The sequence below is a fragment of the Vanessa cardui genome, chromosome 1, assembly GCF_905220365.1.
Source record: "Vanessa cardui chromosome 1, ilVanCard2.1, whole genome shotgun sequence".
NCBI lineage: Eukaryota > Metazoa > Arthropoda > Insecta > Lepidoptera > Nymphalidae > Vanessa > Vanessa cardui.
The window spans coordinates 2,577,907-2,597,010 of record NC_061123.1 but is presented as its reverse complement, the minus strand read 5'-3'; the positions used below and the strand labels follow the sequence as shown (position 1 = coordinate 2,597,010).

At 33.3% G+C, this 19,104-nt stretch overlaps 1 protein-coding gene across 9 annotated transcripts in view; it reads right to left on the bottom strand.

Moving 5' to 3' along the window:
• The window catches only part of LOC124529936 (oxysterol-binding protein-related protein 1), a 37,322-nt gene that overhangs the window by 8,986 nt on the left and 9,232 nt on the right, over window positions 1-19,104 (bottom strand). The window contains exons 11-13 of one of the 9 annotated variants that reach the window (XM_047103952.1): window positions 18,217-18,286; window positions 17,440-17,559; window positions 16,689-16,842 (exon numbers count right to left, since the gene is read on the bottom strand). In XM_047103952.1, coding sequence (XP_046959908.1) covers window positions 16,689-16,842; window positions 17,440-17,559; window positions 18,217-18,286 — 344 coding nt within the window. Of the gene's footprint in view, window positions 1-7,080; window positions 7,248-12,147; window positions 12,317-16,688; window positions 16,843-17,439; window positions 17,560-18,216; window positions 18,287-19,104 lie in introns of those variants that run through there. The other 8 variants (XM_047103920.1, XM_047103890.1, XM_047103902.1 and 5 more) reach the window with 8 other exon arrangements.

Here is a 19,104-nt window from a genome sequence, read left to right as displayed (position 1 = left end):
ATCAAAGTTAAAAATCTTTGTCCAATATAGAAGCGTTACCCTTGCTTATTAATTGTTAAATATCTACCAATGGTTTGGAAATCACCTTCGAATCGAGAAGAACAGGGGAGAAAAATTGAGGGGGAAATTTTTATGCCATATAATGTTTTACCACAAGTATATTAAACCGGTTATTTTTCCATTCCTGTGGTACTGGGCGTTTAAGACATCGTATTTAAACTATTATAATACCGGGTTTATTAGACCCGTAACGTTTAAGAAACTAAAACGATGTGATGTAATGCTGTGATGTGATCGAATTTTATTTCTTCAGTGCGGTACGTGGTCGAGAAGGCCCCGTATTACGTAGGTACACCATAGCTTTCTGTTTTCAATAGGTATCAATTAATATATTTATCAATTGGAGTAGTGGTGCAAGAAGCTTCATCAAAAGTATAACACTTCGCCTCATTGCCTCCACCGGTAACGGGAGGGCTGGTTCGTTTTTTGCCCAGAGGATCGGAATTGCGATTCAACGGGGAAATGCTGCTAGCATTCTTGCCACCATTCCACGAGGTCAAGATTTATACAGTAACTAGTTTTACTTCATATTTGTATACATATATTTAAGCATTTAATCTTGTTAATTCTTAAGTTAATAAATTATTATGCTCAGTTATCTGTACTATTTATCAATTTCCTACGATATATTAAATAGAGGTTAAGGCCTGCGCACATCAGGGAAGTCTATGTTTTACTTAGCTGCGCCGCAAGGGAGACGCATACGAGGCGTAAGAGACCTCGCTCCGTTTTTAACGTGTTAATACTATTTTCTTTTAGATAGTTGAAATAATCTGAAGGGGATCATCTCGTTCCCAAACACTCAATCAATTAGAAAGTTATAAGTTTTGTAATATAATACAGCACACAAACGGTAGCTACCTAGTAGGTATTAAATAATAAATACTATTTAATACCTAGTATTAAATAGTTTTTTTTTTTTTAAATTGACATATTACTTCTAGCTTAAATTAATGAAATAGTCGTTTGATTGCTATGCACATATTTTCAACAAGTTAAAAAAGTAGGTAATATTCAAAATACACACACAACTACAAATAAAAATAAAATAGAATAGTTCGTTTTTTATAATATAAAATAAAATAATAACAAACAGCTTCGAAGTCTACAATAATCGAAGAAGAAATCTTTACAAATCTAAAAGTAATACATTTGTTTAAATCTAACGCAAACGCAGAAACAAATTTAATAATAATAAGTAAACCAGAAGTTTTAGATATGTATGACTTTTCATCTCGATAAGTGAGCAAAAAAAATGAGCGAAACGTGCTTTGTTTCGCTCGCTATTTATAAATATAAAGATCCCCGACAACAAATAGTTGTGTAAGGCAGGTTCTACACAAGTATAAATCAGAGCGCGGAAGCTTACACGTTATCGATCCAATGTGATGACCTTGTAACGTGTGTCCACAGAGTAATAGCATATCTGGAAATGTAGATGTGGCTAATGGCTATCACTTCACTGTAACTTGCATAAACTATACTTCATACAACGTTCTTACAAGTTTAAATTGTAAATCTAAGCTTGTTTACTTGTAAGAAGAATCGGAAACAAATTCAGTCAGGACATATTTATTGTATTGATACATTTGAAATGTTTAGTTCTGTATTTTATTCCTTTTCATAACCAATAATATATGGTTTTTATTTCAATAACTTTGTAACATTACTAGTATGAATACAATATGGTTGAATCTACTTGAAAGTAAGCATTGATAGCTTGAATTTGAATGAGAACAAAATTGTAATAAAACAGTCAAAGGTTCAATTAATTTAATTAACAATTAATCATTCGTTCATCGTTGAATTGCATGTCAATATTCCATAATAATTATAAAAAAAATCGTCAATAAAATTAATAATTGACCGTAATAAGGTCTAAATACGGAAATGAACTCTATGAACAAACAAACGCTACTCAAATAAATTCAAAACAAAACATATTGGAGTCAAAAAAATAATGATTATCTGAACGAGGTCGATCAAGTTAAAGGCCGAACAAAATGAAACCTTACATTTCTGGGCAAAATTGTTCGCGAAATGATACCTCAATCATTGTTAAGACATTAAAATTATTTCATTATTATGTAGATAGTGTATATTTATTATATGTATATATCGCTTGATCGGTTAATGTTGGTTCCAAAGCACAACTACGTCGACTCCTATACAGATCGCGATACGACCACGTTTGTGGATCTTTCCATTAGATTTGTTGTACACAATAAATAATATTCGTATCGCATTAAATCATACGTACATATGTCTAAAGTGCAGACAAATGTATTTGCGTCGTCGAGCGTAATCCATTGTTATACAACAAAGGAGATGAAATAGGTTAGAAGAATCTTTATTTCACGAATGTAGTATATTAATGATCATGAAACTAGTTCGCTAAATGTAAACCCATTTTTGTGAAATTGTGTAATACGGCTAGTATAATACGGCTTTTACGAGCACTTATGACTCTTGATTTCGTGGATTATATTCAATGTAAATCGTGCGCCGGTTCTAAATGTAGATTCTACCAAGAAGACCACCGAAACTGAATTCTAAAATTTTGGATACAAAGTTATGTCAATAAAATATAGCTATAATCGTTCGAATTCAAAAAAAATTCTAAGCTGTTTTATCGTCGATATAATCGTGTGTTATCGAACAACACACGAATTAAAATATCTCTTCCGATCTCCTGTGATCAATGTATCAAGAAGATAATATTTCACTCATAATATAAGCCGTGTAAGGCAGTGCAAGCTTTGCGTAGTCGTCGGTTGTGTTTTACGGTGTGATAACAGGCATGAGGGATTTAGTCCGCATGATTGACGATACATGCAAGAACAACGGGCTTAGACAAATAGGTACATTTGAGCTGAAGCGATTACTATTGGCTTTCCCGTCATCCTTTGATCACGTTATCTTCAAATACATACATTTCGAAGCGTCTTTGTGTTTTGTATTATTAACTAGCAACCCGCCACGGTAATATATCAGGTTCAATGTTTGCAATGTAAATTATGTGTTTAATTTCGACATCAAATTAGAAACTTCTAAAATTACCAGTGAATGTTTACTATATTGTCCGTGTATTACATACAAAAACCTTCCTCTCGAATCACTCTATCTATTAAATAAATCCGCATCAAAATCCGTTGCGTAATTTGGAAAATCTAAGCATTCATTTGGTGTATACTATGTAATGATATAATTTCTTTGGGGTAATTGCTTATTTGTCCTAATTTATCTGTGCTGCCCCAGTCCACATGTATGCTTAAGATGATCGCCAGCTTATATCCGGGCATACAACACTTGGAAAGAGAAATCGATTCAGAACTCAGCTCGCCCAGGGGTGAATTGACGAATGATTTTCTTGTTTGAAGATTCTATTGTTTAACCAAACGTTAAAAATGGTTAGTTGAGACTTTATTATCCTTGCAAATATAGGTTCAGTCGGGTTAAATTGAATCATACAAACTGTATACATAATACAGACTTCGGAGATCGTTATTCGGGTCGGGATCGATACCAGGCCCGGCCGGAGCTTTCATTATTATCGCCATCCTTCGAAAACACTGCGGTTTCAAGGACCTTTAGGAACAAATATTTTTTCCGATATTTCGAGAAAAAATTTATGAAGGATATTTTAGTGAGAATTTTATAATTTTTCATGGCATTTAAACAAAGAAGAAAGCTCTTTTTCTTAAAAAAATATAGTATTATGTAAATAAATATTTCTGCAAATATTTCAATGCAAAAACTAAAATACACGCAAACCTATAAAAAGGTCTTACTTTGCATTTAACTTTGCATATCACAAACAAATTATTTTTATTATTATCCTGCTGTTTTTATAAATGTGAGCGATATACAAAATGTTACCTTAATCACGAAAATCAAACAACGGTTTTTGTTTTTGGATGCAATTTGGAATAGAGATAACTTATCCTGACTTAACACATTGGCTAACCGGCAGAGGTCATATGTCTTCACCCCGTCATTGCGACCGAAGACTAGGGCCGAAGCTGGTAAATTTATAATAATTAACACAGAATTAATTGAATATAGAACTTAATCAATATGATTTATATATGAACGACTATAGTCGTAAATCATGTATATACGTATCGTTTGAATGTCTGTGTGCTACATAATTCTAAATAAAACATTCGAAATCGATTTGAAGAACGTAAAGATAGAAAGAGCAAGAATGCATTCGTAAATCGTGCAAAGGAAAAGTTCAAATTGATCAATTTTACAAAAGCGATGTTTATCTAGGCCAAATATTTTATTAAAATACCAGCTCAGATAACATGATAACTTATTCATACGATTTATGAACAGGCACTAAGCGAAGCGATACAGGGAATCTATCAATGTTTGCCATTCAAACTCGTATATCGCAACAAGATACAATACGGTTTAGTTGAGCCAATGATATCGACGATGCCGATATTGATTACTTCACTTAGTTGGAACAAAATATACGCCTACGAGAGGAAACATTACGCCGCAGCCCGCAAGCTTCTGTTTTTACCTACGACTAATGGCAACAAAAGCTAATGAATCCGTTTTAATGTCATGTACAGCCGTGTAAAACATTTTTTTTTCTTTTTTAGTATTCGGTCATTTTGAGGTTAATACTAAGTGGGTACCATCGTTAATAGACGCTATTCGTCATAATATTTTAAAACACTTCTTACACAACCAATGTGGTTCCAACTAAAAACTATTAAAAGCTAACTTCCTCGAATTACTCTGGATTGGAACATAGCGATTTAAAGTATTATTATTTACTGGTAAAATAATCAATAGCACTCATACCAGAGAAAACATAAAGCATAACCTCCGATTACTTAAGTAATCTAAAAATATATAAATAAGCTGTCATTTCACAAAACAATGTCACTTGATTTATTTGCTTTCATTATTAAGTAAGCAAATAAAGTAACGAGACATTGGAACAAACAACACAATTTTACATGTAATGCGTCATTTAGCATCGATCACAGCAAAATAGCATTTTAAGTTATTACTTAACAGAAGAGAAAAGAGGTAAGGTGTTTATTTCATTTCTTTCACGAGAAACAAGAAACAAGAAGTGAAATGAAAAAACATAATTATTAATTCTTTTGAATGTTGCCATCGTCGAATGTTTCTAAGATTAACAATTATTGCCTGTAATAACATTGACTTTATCGTCCTTGGATAGTTCGACCTTCATTCGAATTTATTCGACACGGATTTGGAGTTCTACATTATAGCGAACATTATTTACACGCAGTTCCAGCGCGTAATAAAAATTTTATTACTACACTGAAACATTATACCCGGTATAGATACATGTTTTAATCTGTTTCTTATGTTTATGTGTGCTGCTATATTAATAAAATATGAATCTTATCTTACTTATACTATAAATGCGAAAGTATGACTGGATGAAACTGGATCTGAATAAAATATAGTCCAGAATAGTAGATTAGTTACTTTTTTACTAGATATTAATGTACATGTGAATGTCTCACGATTGGACGAATGCGATCCCACGCATTTCCCTGTGTAACCATCACCCACACAGGTTGATGGTAACATGTCATAGGCTTTCTACCTCCAAATGTAGGTTTCGTTCCTTTTCTCAGGTTCAGGTCCTTTCCATCACCACAGAGATCGATATAGAAACCAAAAATAAAATAAATTGAAAACTGCACGATACCCGGACTGGTACCCAATCTTTTTGAATTTGTAATAATAATAACTCTCTCGAACTTCAAACTGGAACGTAGAAATGTAAGGTATTGATGGTTGGCGAATGGGTAATGACTATTCCCCACAAACTTCTTTGCGTTACACACTGAAGTGATTTATATAAAAACAAATATTCAGCTACTTGTATAAGATTAAAAATTGGTGAGTAGTATAACGTAGTATCGTACATTTCCAAGTGATGTAATCGTTATTATTTTCACGATTATACCCAATAAGAGAACTATTAAGTTATGTGTATCCCCCTACAACGGGGAGGCCGTAAGTTAGTGGCGGCAATCTGTAGGTAATTGATTATTAGCGCGTCGAGAGTTGATTTTACAAGCTGTTGCTATTTTCAAGCTACTTCCATGTTTCTCTGTTGAGACGTATATGCTGGAATTGGGAAATTTTTGAAGATGTTTATGAATATTTTGGAAAATGAAACTGTCATAATTTAAGCTTAAGTTTTTAGAGTCGAATTTTGTTTATGGATATTACATACCCGAAATCAACAGAAAATCATAAGATATGATCGCAATATAATGAGTTCGGTCAAATTATTTTATAGAATAATATAAGCAATGAAATTGTTAATACTGTTAGATTATAATCTTGTAACTGTCGCAAGATTGGGAACCACAACATACGGCTTACAATTTATGGCATTATTTTTCGGTAGATTATAATAGATTATAATCTATCCATCTATATAAGTTAATTTCGGTTTAATTATACAAACTCTAACCTTAATTAACCGAAATATGAACTATCGAAATTGGATATATTTTATTGTGAGTTGAATAAACGTTCACAATCTTTCGACAGCTTACAATTGCGCAATTTAGATTATAATCTAACGGAATTTAAAATTTTAAGGTGACATATATATTCCTAATTCAAACTAGAAATGCATGACGGGGTCACATGATGATTAGCGGTAAACACAGTCCATAGACAATGAGAGAGGAGGATTAATCATTACAGTCACCCTAATCCGCAGTTAACCATATACATGATACATCCGTTGTGGGTATAATTACACAGATTCATTTACCGATCAAAAACAGCAATACAAATCATGACTTTTGTTGCAGTAGACCGATGTTAATGAAACTTAATGATGTAAATTTATATCCTGAGATAAAATATAAAAAGACAAGATTGAGAGAAAAGGTTTCAGAATGTGGTGTATCTCCAGCGTCCACACGAACGAGTGGGCTCAGCGTCGTTTTAAGCTAAACTTTCAACTGTAAAGTGAGGTTCACACAAGCGACTTACCTATATTTGTACAGCCGGCGATCATGTTCCATCTTACACCTGAAGCTCCCCCGTCGCGACTGCCGCCAGCGACGCTCCGCAACTCGCACAATATAATATCTGACTAGTTTTCCTGTAGCTGGTCTTTAATCCTCAGTTCCCATTATCTTTACACCGCTATAATGTACCTTGTGGTTGGAATTTGTGTATTGAATAAAAATTAAGCAGGCATACCTACTTTGGAACTTGTGACAACTGGAATCTGGCAATTCTTATGCAGTGGCAACACAATTGTTTATACACAAGGTTACGGTTACAATTGAAACAGAAGCGATTAAAATATAAATTGCTGTGGAATTAATTTAAGAAGCATAATTTTGCATTACGTGTGTAAAGAGAAATGACTGAATCAGAATACACCCAAATATCAAGTTTTATCTATAGTATGCGTCTTATGAAATTGGTTTTGGTGCAATCTAGGTATGTGATTTTTAAAAACATGGAACTCCAGTTTTTTCTTTGAAAAATATTATGTGATTTTATATCAGTAACAAGTAAGTTCTAGTACTTTATATGTCTTTTTTTCTTATTTACATTCTGCTTTCTTTCTTAATTCTTTACTAAATTTGAGTTTGATAAAAAGTTAACTGTACGTCGTATATTAATTATTTATTTACATTTTCTTTTTTTGGGAATTGGGAAATGGTCTTTGGTTGTATGAACATTTGTTTAATGGAAAAAAATTTTTGATTGTCTTTCACACCTCAATCCGTGAAGACTATTTTATGGTGACCGGTTAAATAATGACATTACTACCATTTATAAAATTAGTAAGAACTTTTGTGTTAAATTAACTCACTTTTATGATTATGATGTTGACTAATTAATTCAGCCTCGTGTCACGGGATTCGACGCGAAGTGGAACGTGCTTACAGTTAAATGCAAACCGAAAAGAGCTGTACAAAATTTTAGATATGTACATAAAGATAAAATATAAAGGGAGTGTCTCAATATTCGCCGGTCACAGTTTCGATCACGATAGCTTGGATATATATAATGGATTAATCCATTCACAGATCAAGGTTGATCGTTTGTAAGGGGCTTGGTTTCAGCAAAAACTCTATCACTAGAAAATATTTTATTTTGCTTTCGTTAGAGTAATTATTATATTTGGCTACTATTTATGTATGATTTAGGAGGTCGGGTGAAGGGGTTATCTGATTAAAAATGATCACCATTGCATGAAGAAAATGGGGCTCTATGAATTGCGCTTCCTTCGTGGGAATTTAGACATTATGTCTCTTGTGACTGAAGTAACACACAACATTACTAAGTATTAATTGCTGTTTGATGTTATAATATTTCGTGTATGAGTGGGAGACTTGCGAAAAATTCCTAATCAAATACCCTTTATGTTTTGTATCGGAAGAACTCAGCTTTTGAAGTTTCGGGAGCTTAAGCCTCTTTAGAAACCCACACGTCTTAAATCCGGACGAAAAGAACCAAATACTTTCCAAACAATTCGAATTTCGAATTAGCAATACCTAATAAACAGACGCAGCTTGATTTCTATTCAAAACCGATTAAAATATGTCACGTGACGCTTTATTATTAAAATATTTGAATTATAAAATAAAGAAAGCAAATCGAATATTAATAAACGAACAATACACGATATTTGTACATGTCGATTTACAATGGATATAATTGAAATGTTCGTTAGTTAAAATGTAATCGAGTACTCGGAATCATTCAATTTATTAACCAATTAAATCGATACCTAGATAGAAAATGTAAATTTTTAACGCAACTATCAAACCACAATTTATTACAGCTAACACCCATACTGTAAAGTTTCTTCCAATTTTTTTAATTTAGAATATTTAATTGTCGTGTGCCATTAGAGTAAATTAACAGCCTGTAAATTTCCCACTGCTGGGATAAGGCCTCCTCTTCCATTAAGGAGAGGGTGTCGTGTGCCAGTATTAAGGTTTGAAAGTTAAAAAACCACTAAAAATTTTAAATATATAATTTAAAATAACAAGTAGTGCTGTATGGAGTTAGATAGTAGAGAGGTATTGATTTATTATGTCTGCAGTTTTATTTCAGACAACGCAATGCACCCTTTGAAAACCCCCACTGAATGAGTCACCTTTAGTGCCTTATCAGAGCGGTATCAAATATCTATTCCTTAGGAATATGTAGATTAAAAGGCTAGCGAACTAGACTTGTTCACTATTTTACTGATTTTTATGTTCTTAAGGAATATAACTTAGTATTTAAGATAAGTTTCAATGCATTTGAGTACGCAATTTTTTCTTTAGTTTCAATGAATTGGTCTTATATAATATACGTCGTAATTCTACAAACAAATCGAAAGTTTATTTTATTCGGATCGAAATGAAATGGTTGTCATTTTATTTAGCCGTGTTCCTATTCTACAAACGCGATGACTAAATCTCGGGTCAGTCAAAGTTAGATCCCAATTATATAGCAACTAATATAATAAGAAAGAATTACCCCTAGTACCGATTAATCTTAGTTTAATTTTGGAAAGGAATAGTCGTAAAGGTATCCATTACCATTATAAGTTAGTAGTAATTAGCCAAACAGCTACAATATACAAAATACTCTTTTAAGTATGTCTGAAATGTTGTCAATTGTTTATCCACACAGGCTTATATCGTAAGGTTTCACTACTACAGTTTAAAAATAAACCTATTGATGCCTAATTAGCGTTTGAAGATCTCTTATCGGTGTAATGTAATATAATAATTTGAATACTTGCGTATATTATTATATTATAGTTTCCGACGAACCGACAGCAAAATAAAAAAATGAGAAGAATTTATGACACAATACTTCAATTTTAATGATTGATCTTTGAGTTAAAATTTCTATTTATTTTAATACCTTGTGGGCTCATGGAACAGTTCCTCTAATAACCTACGAAAGTCGTCATCAATATTCAATTCATATTCAAAATAAGATATTAAAAAAATAAAATGACATTTAATCACGACTCAAAGTGACAAGCAAAGTAAAAGAGTTCCTAATGTTATATGTTACAAACTACATTTTGATTTCAAATTTAGAACGCAGTTTCTGGCAAATAATAAGAAAATTATAATCGTGAAAAACAGCTTTAATTACAGTCAACGCCGCGGAAATTAATCGACATTCATTTAATTAAAATCGTCAGTGCGTCCCGAAAGTCTATTTAGTCACGATAAATTATGAAGCGTTTAATATTATACGATCGTTATTTGCATTCAACAATAACGCACGAATGAACTGTAGTTGTTAGTGACTGTTCATTTGCGGTTACACGAGTTCATTTCGAAGTAAATTGGTATGATGTTTGATACGAACGCTGTATAATACTGATTTATACATTAAGGGAGTAATTTGAAAAGCTACGCTGTAAAAAATAATTTGAAATTCACCGCAGTACCGTATTCACACGATCTTGTAAGATCTTGTATTTTCAGAAAAGTATATGTCAAATTAACTGTGTCAATTATAACATATCCGTACATGTATATGTATTCCGTAATAAAAGAGTAAAATTTTTACCTCTTATACATATAAATATAAATATTTCTAACGCGGATTTTGCAGATGCAATTTAAAATGCAAAACTTTGATAATACAACTCCATTCAATTCGATCTTTAGTCACCTTATCGTGTCTTGATCATCTTATTCAGCTCAGCTGTGGCTGCATGGTGTGAAAAATGGCTTACTTGTTGTATTAACCTAATCTATATTTAAGGCACTAAATCTAAAAGATGGCGCAACAAGATGTAAGTTCTAAGCTGAGACGAAGCGCGAACAACTTGTTTAAACTGGCTGTAAGCCAGGATATAGACGAGTGTAAAAGGTCACAGATGCGGTTCCAATAATTCCGAAATCTTATTTAGATCGACTGCTAGTGTCCGAATGAGAATTTTATTATAATTTATATTCGGTATCTTCTCAAAATATAGATTGAAATAGTAAATTATCTCTAAGCCTTATCTATTCTTCCTTTCCTTATAGATTATCGTATTGCTTTAACATATTAAAATATTATAATTGGAATACAATCTAATAGAGAACATGATATATGTTCATTGTTTATCTAAATGTTATAGTACGATTTTAATATTTATATGGAAACTCCTTAGTGTTTCAAAGACTACGTTATAGAATCTATAACTTTACCAGCAAACTGAAACCTCGCTGTAGGTGTTTAACAAACAATATTACTACGTATAAGCTCAGTTTATCTATTCACCCGTGTGCGACATACGATAACTTCAGTAACTACGCTCAACGTAAATTAATATTGGGCAGACTTATATTAACTGCAAAACGCTAGTAGGAATAACAAAATACTTAGAAAAAATAGTAATTTCATTTATATATTAATTATTAAAGGTCTGGTATAAAACGACTATTCACAAGTCTGAAAAGGAATAAAAATCTTTTGTTTATTTTTAAACGATGACTGTATAAATGACATATAATTAAAAATCGATATTTGAAAATATACTATTAATAGATGGCAACACTAAAACTGTTCGTTGTCATAATAATTTCACGTTTATATTATCAATATAACAAAATATTGATTATATAGTAAATATTTCTTCTATTGATATGAATGTCAGTCTTGCTATAATAATCTGAGAAAACAAATTTGATTGCTCTTACATAATATTAGTTCGATCATTAAAAAATACGGCAAACTTTCAACTAAACCCCTAAAGTTATTCATGTAAATTTCTAGACGTACTTTTGACGTAACACACGTTTCTAGTAGAATTAACATTCTAGGTTAAGTAAATGTCGTCTACGTATTAAAAGACTTATGGAGCAAATGTGTCCCTCGACGTGAGAATCTACAGTACCTACAACTGGAGGCGTTAGAATGAGGTCAATTTTAATACTGCCTTTTATTTTCATTTTTACTAACAATCGATTTACTTTAAATATAAACCATCTAAAATAGTTAATTTAAAGAAAGACAAGGGATTTCTGTGAGAAAATAAAATCTACAAGCGGACGAAAAAAAATAATACAATTACGATTATTAAATACAAACCAACATCAAAACTATAGCATTTTAGGTGTAAGCGTCACATTGACACATCAATCAAACAAGCCAGCAGTCCAATTACGTAACCAGATGGACACTCACGATCCGACTGGCATGTGTGGAATGTGTGATATTCGCAGACACTGAGAGACGTGTGCACGCGGCGAGCGCTGCAGCGCAACTGGCAGCGGTCGGGCGAGACAAGTGGGCACCATCCCCTCCCCACACCACAGAAATTATTGTGGCGCCCATCGTGGGGCGTAATACCTCTCACCGACTGACAGTACGACGTACAACTATAATGGCACGGAAAATCTCTTGAAATACTGCAGGTATATAGTTACTATTTATGTTGTCGTTTATGAATCACCTTTTTCTGTTTCGTTATTAGGTCGGTGAATTTTTTTTCACAATGCGGACTTTTTAAATATTCTAAGCATAAGTATTTTATTTAAAGTTTCTTCGCAAATCGTAGGGGTTAATTTAAAAATACATATGACATTTAAATGTATATGGATTTACTACTGGAAAATTGGAATAAAAAAATAAATAAAACAAAAGGGTAAAAATATATAATAATTTTAATATCCAATCATTTCAATAAAAGCTACAAACAATAATAATAACGAATAAAAAACTTATGACATAAGATATTTATCACATTATTCCCAACTCAGGTACGTAACAACACAAGCCAATCAAGATATAAAAGAATTCAAACGCTAATCCAATCTAAAACATTTAAAAATATATTCAATAAAAATGGCACCTAATCATCACATTTATATGGTACTGCAGTTATTGTGCGTATTGTTTTTTAAAACGAGAAGATTCTGAGTCACAGATTTTCCTTTGCTTATTTAAATTAAACTTCATAGTATATAATATATATTAGTATTCAACATAATATTATGCGTTAGTTATATTCTCAGTATTATATATTTATTAATTAGATGAAGTTACAGCATCACCTAAACTATTTTACTTTATTGACAGTTCTTTTTATTTATGTACTTGCCATTTATTATTAATTTCAATCATGCTGTCAAATTAAATAATTAGCAGATATATAAGTCGTATTGATGTTTTGGAATGTTTTCTTAAGAATATTTTATATACAGAGACAAATACGACTTTTTTTTTATTATATTATATAAAATTGCCGAACTATTAATCACTTATTGTCAAAACATAATTTAAAATATTACAACCAATAGACCTGTCATTTGATTTTGGTCCTAAAATGTTTTAGAATTCTTTGTAATAAATTTTCAAAGTAACAGACTTGGCGAATACCCTCCTAATATTGATAGACACAGTTAAAAGCCTGGTCTTATTAAAAATTTGAGCAAGAAATTGACATTTATTCTACCAAACAGATTATCTCATTGGAAACGTTAAGTATATATTCGACATATGTGCGTGCGTCCGTCCGTATAGATTAAATTATCGAATTATCAAAATAAGTTCAAACGAGAATCAATGTTTATAACAATGACATTTTATCTCTAGACATGTCATCTCTTAGCAACATTAGTATGAATGTCAAAACTGTAATTACAGCGACGGGGAGGCTGGTCAGTTTTTGCCCAGAGTATAGGAATAATTCAACGTCGAGATTTATACAATAACTATTTTTAATTCATATTTGTATATAATAAAGGACTTAATGTTAATAATTATTATTTCAATAAATTTATAGATATATAAATAAAATAAATAAAAACTAATTGTAGTATAAAAGAAAAAGCGTTGGTGTCTTGTAACTAATAACTGAAAAAAAAACCGATTATATATAAAACTTATACCAGAAGATGTAGCGTGTTTTTGAGGTTTTAGTATACCTGTGCTTCGCAGTTCTACTCGCTTTCATATTCTTGTTTTTATATATAATGTATTAAATTTTTTCAATGTTTAAATTCATCATAAGACAACAAAAGCTTATCTATTCACCAGCAACGTGCCTTTCCACGCTCTATAATTTAATTGTTATAAAATGAATTTAACAAATATCATCAATTTTTTTGCCATCTTTAAAAAAGACTAAAGTTAGCAAAAAAATACATATTGAATTACATTTCACGCACACTAAGAATCTTGTGAGCACAATTCAGTTTTGTGTGGAGGGGCACGTGATCGCGAACGAATAGATATATAGTCTAATCCATTGAAAATTTCCATTGACAATTTTATGGACATGAGAAAAAAAAAAATCGTTTTGAACGTCGACAAAACTATTACTAACGCATTGAAGATAAAATGAAAGTGGATATAAGTAGTTAAGTACAGTGTTGCATTATAAATATATTCATCATAAACCTGTAATAGTGCACAGTATAGATGAATTAATAGCTCAGCAATATTGTGTGTGCAAGTCGCATAAAATATGTAAATCTAAGCTTTTTTTATCTTTTTCTTCTTAAACTGGAATAGGCTATATAAGTCTGTCACTTTTGTTGACTTACAACCTAATGACAGACAGGTATTCGATAATCGATAATGTATCGATGCTAGATACAAAATGTCATTGGTGTTCAGAATGTAATTTAAAGGAGATTTGACTTTCGAAATTTAAAATATACGAACATTAAAATGAGATTCCATTCTGCAATATGTATAAATAATACTGTTATAATCTTTAAATGCACATCGAAATTAGTATTCAATTACAAATAATAAAAAAATCTAATAAATTAATGTGTACTGATAGTTTTGGTCGGCATTGAAGTTGCTTTTTTTATGTTCACTTTTAAATTTAGAACTCTATACGAACCGTTCCTGAGACAAATATTTTTAATGTTGCCTTCAAAAATTCGCCTTTCGTTACATATACTATAAACATTTTTTTTGCACTAACATCCTTATTCTATATATTTTTTTAAGTAATACGACATTTGAGTGATCTATTATAACCTGTTAAGTTATGACCATCAGCACAAAATATCACATAGTCATTTTTATAATAGTTAATTAAGTAATAATATTGTTTTTTTACACAAATATCGCTCGCTATAATAGTTTTATTGCTGGCAGTCGCCATTGTCACAGATTAAAAATTGATTTAGTATAAAATATGAAAATATATATTTGCGCTTTTGTTGATTAAATGCAAAAAACTTAAGTAAAATTTGTACTTCGACAGAGTTTATAACGACCACTCCGAACTGGAACAAAACAAAATAAAATTAAAGTAAACAATAAAAATAAATGAAACACATTTCACACAAACTTATACTAGCGGCAAGATACGATGGCCGTTTTGACACATTAAAAAAGTGATGTGAAATGTAAATTTATTATCGATATAATAATTGAAATCTTTGTTTTTTTGCAAGTAATTTAATTTAAGTTTTTGTTGCAAGTAGTATCTGATTAAAAAGGTTTAATAAAAAAAATATTAAATTAGTTTAAGTAATATATTCGAACGAAATCAATTTAAATCAAAAATTGGAATTAGAATAAATAACTTTATAAACACATTACATACAAGAAATAAATTGATACAAAAAAAAAACCAAAAACACTAGTGGCTATATTTAATCGAAGTCGTCCATACTGCTACTTTCACTCTCACTGCTATCGTCACTCACATTAATTATAAGTTCATTTTCTAAAATATTATCTATTTTCACATTTATTTCAGAATCGTCCTTTATTAACATTTGTAGTTTAGAAATCACATTCGATAAATTTTATGACTAACTGCACGTCACTATTGACAATAAAGAACAACAATTTGCTCCTTTGATGTAACTATTTATTAAATACGAAACTTCATGAGCGGGCATGAAACGTCAAAACGGCCATCATAGCGTGCCGCTACTATAATGACACAAAGGCTAGTAGTTAAACACAGACGATTAAAAAAATAGTACACAACATAATTTAAAAAAATAAATAAAAAATAATTGGATTTTTAATTTAAAAAGCAATACAAAACTTAACTAAATTAGAAATGCTAAATATAAAGTAACAGAATTGCATATCCGTCTTTATTGAAGTACTAAGAAAGTATGTATAAGAGAATGTCTTGAATCTAAATGAGAAATAATAAGTGTTGTGATTAATATTCCCTCTGAACAACTACAATGCCACAGGAGCGATCCTTCTATGGGCTTTGAGAGAAGAATGAGGAACGAATGTTGCCCGTCAGGACCAATCAGACGCTTTGTAGTGGTCATCGATTTAAGAGCTCGAACTGCTCCTCTGAGGCTCCTGCGACCAAATCTAAGTCCATCTTAGACCAAAACTATTTCACGTACCTGGAAATTCGAGTCTTAACGTCGACATGCCACTGCAAGCTCGGTAAACTCTTCTGTTTCCAGATACCAGCTCTAACGTGTCATCGGAGTGAAACAACGACAGCTTTAAAACTTACATATGCAGCATAACTCACCAGATTCTCGTCCCATATCGCTCACTATACGAAACGATAGCACCTAACCTTACCACTGTCATTAGGTGGTAGAGGATATGAGTGTGCAGAGTGCACTACACACACACACACACACGTACACTCGTGCGTGTGTGTGTGGGGGGGGGGGTACCTGGGCTTCCCGTGTCGCGCGTAGGGGCGCGCGTTGCGGTACACGTGTCCGCCCTGCGACACCAGCGTGCCCAGCGACTGCAGCGAGCCCGACGACGCCGACAGCCGCCCGCTGAGTTCCAGACGAGAGTCGTTCGTGGGCGTCCTCTCACCGCCTGCGAAGTGTCTCCCGCTATACTTGCAGATCAACAACAACAAACAACAACAGCCTGTAAATTCCCACTGCTGGGCTAAAGGCCTCCTCTCCCTTGAGGAGAAGGTTTGGAACATATTCCACCACGCTGTTCCAATGCGGGTTGGTGGAATACACATGTGGCAGAACTTCTATGAAATTTGTCACATGCAGGTTTCCTCGCGATGTTTTCCTTCAGCGCCGAGTACGAGATGAATTTTAAAGACAAATTAAGCACATAAATCAGCGGTGCTTGCCTGGGTTTGAACCCGCAATCATCGGTTAAGATGCACGCATTCTAACCACTGGGCCATCTCGACTCTCACTTGCAGATCATTTTTTTTTTATTACGCTGGAAAAACGCTTTACGCGCTTCCCCTACTTGATGGAAAGTGGGGGGGTGTGTGGGACTCCCCGGAGCCCTGGACGCCGAGTGCGCCCAAGCACACCGGGTTTACCCACTAAAATACCAGCGGTACCCTCTCCGTCTTTCGGCGGACGCCACGGGATCGCTTACGCATGCTACCGTGACGTATACTTGCAGATTAAAACGACAACGACGACAACTGCAATATCTTACCATCCCCGTCGACGCTGCCGATTGGAGTCCTCCTCGTGAGGTCGGGACTGCTCCCCCAGGGACTCAGTGCGCCGAGGGGACTGGACAGACCCGCCGTCACCAGGGTGTCGTCATCGGAATCTAAATAATGTCTTCTCGATACACAAGATTGTAGAATATTTATAAACATTATACATTATACATTATATTTGTAAAATCTTTAAGGGAGACTGAGCTAATATAATAACCATTGAAGAAAATAACATTTCAAAGCATTGCTTGAGTTGCACAGTCATCGTTAATGGAGTTACCATCCCCTACCATAGTTTAAGTTTAAATTTGTTTCATTTTGTGTTATTATTATAAACATGTGCATATAAATCGTTCAGGGAGAATAATACTGTAATATATGTAAATTAACACGCAATTAACATTTAAACATTAAATATACCAGATCAGCTTAAAAAGGTAACAGCATGTTAAAATTAAAATGTTATTAAATTAAACAGCCTGTATACAACTGCTGAGCTAAGGTCTCCTATTACTTGAGAAGGTTTTTTAAGCTATATCCACAACGAGGTTGGTGAGTATACATGTGGCAGAGTTCCATTGAAATTAGACACATACTAATTTCCTCAGAATGTTTCTATTCATCGCGATAAATTATAAACACAATTTAAGCACTTGAAAATTCAGTGGTGCTTACCTGGGTTGAACCTGGAATCATCTGTTAAGACGCTCGCGTTCTAGCCACTGAGCCATGTCGACTCGAAAAGTTTTATTAACATGTATATTTACCATCGTATACGTCGTAGAAATTTTCTTTTGAGTCATTCGTCGACTGGGAGACCTTTTTCTTTCGTTTACTCTGTAAATAAAGAAACTATTTTAATAATTTGTATATACATCCATCTATAGCCTGTTTCATTGGAAATAGATAAAGATATACGTATTTAAACTATTTATTTTGCATTTTATTTTACTTTAAAAATTCCGATAATTTCATAGTGAATCAACAATTAATCAAGTCCTCGCCCAATAATATGGCGTCAATTTACTATCAAATTTTTATTTATTTATCTGTTATGATTGAAATAGAGTAAATATAACGATGAAAGTTATTTTTGAACAGTAAACACATTTATGGCAACACTACACAAATATAATTAGTCGAATTTTGTGTTAAAATATTCATTCGAATAATAACGTGCTTCGTTGTGGCAGCGCTGACCTTGGTCCCCAAGGTCAGCGCTGCCAGCTGCACTGCAGAGGCACATCCTTGCGGCGACTATGGGTGGAGACCTCTCGCTACCGAGCGTTATCAACGCCATGCTCAGTAGCGAGATGTGCTGGTCAGAGATGCGCTCCTTCTGCGAAAGTGTTATGTCGCAGAAGGAAGCCGCGGAGCGGGAGCGGGAAAATAATGCCGCCGCCGACTCGCTCCGCAGAAGACGACCGGGGAGGAGGAAAAGGCGCTACGCGCACCTTCTCCCCCCGCCTCAATAGGCGCCGTAGGGACCAGGGTTGGTCCCAGTACCCCGGGAATTCCCCGTAGGAGTTGGAGGCCCGCATAGGCGGGCCGACCGTCAGGGCGTCACGGTAGCATGCGTAAGCGATCCCGTGGCGCCCGCCGAAAGACGGAGAGGGTACCGCTGGTTTTTTAGTGGGTAAACCCGGCGTACTTGG